The 5,575-nt window shown below is 59.0% G+C and overlaps 1 protein-coding gene across 1 annotated transcript; it reads right to left on the reverse strand.

Moving 5' to 3' along the window:
- Positions 1-2,109: 2,109 nt before the first annotated feature.
- Positions 2,110-3,819, reverse strand: LOC108085966 (uncharacterized). Its single transcript, XM_017182767.2, has one exon. The coding sequence runs from the start codon at positions 3,817-3,819 to the stop codon at positions 2,110-2,112; it is 1,710 nt and encodes a 569-aa protein (XP_017038256.2).
- Positions 3,820-5,575: the final 1,756 nt, after the last annotated feature.

The following is a 5,575-nucleotide window of genomic DNA, read 5'->3' on the forward strand; positions in this document are numbered from 1 at the left end:
GAAGTCTGTTCGATGAAGCGACAAAAGGCTCAGCGATAAACGAGGAGACCATGGAAGAAAGAATAGCACGAATCAAGGAAACATGTGAGCTAGCAAGAAAGAACATGGAAAGAGCAGCGCAGGACCAAGCCAGAACATATAACCTGAGGAAACGCGAATGGAAGCCGAAAAAGGGGGACATGGTGTGGGTTCGACAACACCCACTGTCAAAAGCTTACGACAAGTTTTCAGCCAAGCTCGCACCGAAGTTTGAGGGTCCATTCAGGGTCATAAAACTAGAGTCACCAGTAATAGCGGTAGTAAAAGAGGTAGGGTCGGGCAAGACACAAAGAGCATATGTAAATAACATGAAGAAATACTTAGGAGAACAGGGAATAGCACTCGACAACACCGAACCTAATAACACAAATACACTCACACAGGAACACTAGCACAATGGTCAAATTCAATAACGGGTCAACCCAGCTAGATTGGCAGGAGAAGTCATCAGAACCACCTCGAAAATTTAAACTGGCAAAGGAGGGGGGAGTGCGACGACCCACGTCGCAACAACAAATATAATCCATAAGTAGAATTAAGCTTTCAAATAAGATTAAGAATAGTAGTGGCAACGCCGGCCAAGGAATAGCGCGTCCAGCCCTGAACAGCTGACGATAATCGAATGGATACGATCGATCTGGCAACGCCCTGCCTATCGGATATCGGGGAATTATCGATTATCGATCGGGGGAGAACAGCTGTCGACCGGCTATATAAAGCGACGCACCGGCCAGTGCAACTTCACTTTTGCAGAGCAGCCGAGCAGTCAACTGGTGAGTTAACAAGTAGTACTAATCCTAGCTTTAGCAGTAGAATAAGGTTTGGCCCTGGCGGCGGACCTTAATAGAAAAGAAGGTAGGAAAGGTGAAGGTAGCGTTAGGTCTAGATCTGGCCCCCTGCAGGCGGATCTAACGAAGTAGCTGGGAGGAGCGGAGTTTGGCCCTAGTTGGCGGACTTCGCACAGATAGTCAGCCGTGGGACGAGGTCGGGCCCTTGCATGGCAGATCTCGCGGAAACAGGGTATCGAGCGCGGTCCGTATGACCTCGCCGTACAGGTAGTATAGACTTGGGGTTCTGACCTGGCCCTTGGATGGCAGATCAGGAATAGGGGAGGGCGTCGAATGAGGTTCGCCACATTCGCCAAGCAAGCATAGGAGGGGAGAAGATCTGGCCCTTGCCGGCGGATCTTGATAGCTACAGGGTAGCAGAAAGGCGTTAGGGACGGTGCGAGCTTAGGCACAACGATCGCTCACCTCGAGTGACGTCACCCGGACCCACCTACCGTGACCACGACAGCGGCCAGCCGCAACGGTCACGCACCCTAGTCGCGTCGCCCGAACAGGGTATTTACAAGCCGACTACGATACAGTTGCATCGCCCGAACAGGGTATTTACACGCCGACTACGATACAGTCGCATCGCCCGAACAGGGTATTTACAAGCCGACTACGATACAGTCGCATCGCCCGAACAGGGTATTCACAAGCCGACCACGAGACAGTCGCGTCGCCCGAACAGGGTATTTACAAGCCGACTACGATACAGTCGCATCGCCCGAACAGGGTATTTACAAGCCGACTACGATACAGTCGCATCGCCCGAACAGGGTATTCACAAGCCGACCACGAGACAGTCGCATCACCCGAACAGGGTACTCACAAGCCGATCACCGACGATCGCATCACCGATACAGGGTATCGCCACGCCGACGATCAGCAGTCGCATCGCCCGAGCAGGGTAACCACAAGTCGACCCACTGGACCCTAGTCGCAGCGTCGCATCACCCACCACCGGGTATCATCGTCAGCCAGCCGGCTGAGCACCATCGAAGACCGGGACACGGATCTACCCGCAACCAGGGTATCAAAAAGACATCCCCACAGCAGCAACCACACTGTATTCTTTCCACAGGTTTCACTATATATCTTGATCAATAAAGCTTGTATTAAAATTACCTCTCTCCTCTTGCCTATTTACTGATTATTGGGACACGAGGGACTCGGACACTACAAATTTTCTGTACGAACCCCGACTCCGGCGAGCTAGGCCGAGCACCCCAAAAGAGGGTCGTTACAACGGACTGTCCGCCCAGGGCGCTCTCCGACGTCGTGCTCGGCGGCGTGGCGTCGCTGGTGGTGGATTGTCGGCTGGTCGTGGTTTGTCGGCCGCTGGTGTGTTGTCGGCTGGTGACTGGGCCATCTGCGGGATGCCGAGCTCCTCGCTCAGATCCTCCGCCCTCCGGCGCGCCTCCTGTGCGGCCAGCTCCGCAATTGTGGGCAGGCGTGGTCGAGGGTCGCGGCTGGGGGTCACCGCGGCGCATCGGGTGGTGTGAGGACCGGCGTAAAGACCCGGGCCAAATATCTCCTCGTACGAGGGCGAAGGAGGTCGGCTGCGACTGGTAGTGGCTGGAGCCCAGCTTTGTAGCGGCGAAGGTCCAGCGTGCGTGGTGCTGGGTGGAGTCCAGCATGGGGGCGGCGATCGCGGGGCGTTGGACCAGCCACTGTCCTGGCTAGTCTCGTCCTCGTCGGCCGAGATTGTCGATGCCGACCCGTCATCGGCGGGTCCGGTGGATGATGGTCGCGAGGCGTCTGACGGGCTGCCATCCCGGCTGGCCTCGTCCTCGTCGGCCGAGATGGTTGACGCTGTGTTGTTGCCGGTGTCCCCCCAATCGAAGAGGCCCTCCGGTATTTCCCCGAAGCACTCGATCAGGGCGGCTTCCACTTCGCCCATGTATGACGGAGTCCGGCGGGTGCTGGGGTGAGGCGGTGTGGTGCGTCTCCTCCGGATGTCGCGACTGTCCTCCGCGGTGGGGTCGTACAGGACGGTCGCGTCGCTATCGTCGTCACCATCGGCGGTTGGGTCGTAGCGCCGAGGTGTGCGGTTGTCACGGCTCTCGTCGTCGGAGACGGGGTCGTACCTTGCGCCTAGAGGGCCGAGAGCGCCTGTTGCCGGCGGCTCCGCGTGCGGTGGGCTGTTGAAGAGGTCGCCCAGTGTGTCCTCTACCAGGCGGTCGAAGTTGACCCAATCGTCCGACAGGGAGACGGCCTGGTTCCAGGCGTCTTCGGCGTCGACGGCGGGTGTGGGGTCTCCGGATGGAGCTTCGCGTCGTTGGGGCGGCGTGAGGTTGACCCGCAGGGGTCCGAAGCGGTGGTCTGGTGGCACCTCCTCCTCGTCATTGCCGTTAGGAAAGGCAACTTCCGGAGAGGGTGGCTGCGGCCCTATGTGGCCGGCGCGCAGGGGTGCCTGAAGCGGCATGCCCCTTAAGGGTGCTGGGTGGGGTCCAGCGTCGTCGTGCTGGTGGGCCTCCTCCTCGTCATCGTCGCGGGGGACGACTTCCAGAGGGGCCCGTCGGGGCCCAATGAGGCCGGCGAGCAGGGGTACCAGGGGTGGCACTCCCCTCGAAGATGATGGCCGTGCGGCGTGGTCATCCGTGTTCACCCCCTCCTCGTCATCGCCACGGTGGTGGGCGACTTCCAGAGAGAGTGCTCGTGGCCCGCTGGGGCTGGTGTGCAGAGGCGCCAATGGTGGCATCCTCTCGGTAGAGGGCCGACGGGGCCCGGCGTGGTTGCCGAAGTTCGCCTCCTCTATGTTGTCGGCGTCGATGGTGACGTCGACGGGTAGAGCCCGTGGTCGAAAGGGGCCGGCGAGAATGCCGCCGGGACGCGGCTGGCTTGGTCCGGCGCCCTGGAGCGCCTGTAGGAGCTCGTCAACCGCGCAGTACATCCACGTGGTGTCCTGTTGCGCCGGGGCGGGAGTCGGCGGATGGTCCTGTCCGTCCATACTTTTGGCTGGCGTCGGTGTTGGCGTAAACCTAGGGAGCGTGTGGCTCGTCGTGCCTTGTGGCGGGCTGAAGGTGGTTGCTGTAAGGACAGATGAGATGTGTATTAGTGTGTTGCCCTGGGCCCTACCTAATGGAGTGGGCTAGGGTTGGATACGGCTACGGCTTTTGGAAAGAGGCGCATGTTCACCCCCCTTAGGGGTTCGGGACGTTGGACAGGCGCGCCTGTCAACAAGTGGCCCCTGTGAAACATAGTCATCTCCCCTACATGGGTGTTCGTCGCTAGTGTTGGCGGCGCGGGATGGGTCCCTTGTGCCGTGCGGTCTTGGCTGCTGGCTGTGTGCCCAGAGTGGTGTCGTCAGCGTCTTCGATCGTGGTGTCTTCGGCGTCGGTGTCTTCCCGGTGGGTTCCGGCTTCGGTGTCTGCCTCATCCTCGTGGTGGTACGGCTTCAGCTGGTTCAGACTGGCGGTCCGCCGGCGTCGGCTTCCTGGCATGTGCAGTTGCACGATGTTCGGCGATGGGAACTTTGCTACCCGGAAGGGTCCTTCGTATTTCGCAGCTAGCTTTGCGGCAAAGCCCTCGGCTGCGTTGGATAAGGCGTGTCGGCGTACCAGTACCATGGATCCAACTGGTGGTCTCCATGTCCTCCGGCGCAGGTTGTAGTGCCGGCTCTGCTCGGCGGCGGCGCGATCAGCGTTGTTTCGGACGACGTCGAAGATGTTCCGGAGTTGCTCGCTTCGCTCGGTCGGGGTAATCTCAGGGGTGCCTCGTCCGGGGGTAACTTCGTCGTACAGCGTCTTCGGGAGTCGCGGTTCTCGGCCTTGTACCAAGAATGCAGGGCTGAATCCGGTAGTGTCCGAGACACTACTATTGATGGCTAGTGATATTTCCGGCAGGAGTTGATCCCATTCGTTCTGCTGGCCTCCATCCAAATATTGGGCGATCATCGTCTTGATCGTTCGATTTGCCCTTGCCGTGGGATTCTGCCTCGGAGTGTAGGGCGCCGTGTGCTGCAGCTCCATCCCTAGCGACTGGCAGAACTTCTGGAATGAGCGGCCGGTGAACTGCGTACCGTTGTCGCAGACAAATGTTCGGGGAACACCGAATCGGCTCAATATCCGCTCTCTGAAGGCTCGTTCCAGATGTGTGGCGGTGGCTTTGCGAAGCGGCACTAGCTCCACCCACCTGGGCCGACGAAATCTGCGCAAAGGATGTGGAACGGCTCCTCGACCTGTCGAGTAAACATTTGACCTGCAGGTTTTTCTTGGCTCAGCTTATATCGCTGACAAGTGGGACAACGGCGAACGTACCGAGCCACCTCGCGGAACAATCCAGGCCAGTAATAGCGCTGGGCCACGCGAGTGCTGGTTTTCCGGACTCCTAGATGACCGGCAGTGGGGTAATCGTGGCACTCTTCGAGTACTCGCTGGCGATAGTCTGACCCTACGCACAGCTTCCAGGGCGTGTACACCTCCTCCTCCGGCCGGAGTCCAAGGCGGCGATATAGCTGGCCATTCTCCTCTCGGTAATCCGGAAACTTCGCTGGTTCGGTCCGAATCCTCTGGAGCATCCTCGTGATCCACTTACAGTTGACTCCTTGTACCTCCGCTTGCTGCACTATGGGCAGCGGTTGGCGAGAAAGGGCATCGGCCACTAAGTTCTGGGCCCCCTTCCGGTAATGGACATCATACTGATATTGTTGCAACTCCAATGCCCAACGGGCAATCCTGCCTGTTGGATTATCGATGGAGTTCAGC

The sequence above is a fragment of the Drosophila kikkawai genome, chromosome 2R (assembly GCF_030179895.1).
Source record: "Drosophila kikkawai strain 14028-0561.14 chromosome 2R, DkikHiC1v2, whole genome shotgun sequence".
Classification (NCBI taxonomy): domain Eukaryota; kingdom Metazoa; phylum Arthropoda; class Insecta; order Diptera; family Drosophilidae; genus Drosophila; species Drosophila kikkawai.

Bases quoted from the DNA above. Each gene is read 5' to 3' on its own strand.
- LOC108085966 (XM_017182767.2), bottom strand. From the start codon at position 3,819: ATGGACGGACAGGACCATCCGCCGACTCCCGCCCCGGCGCAACAGGAC.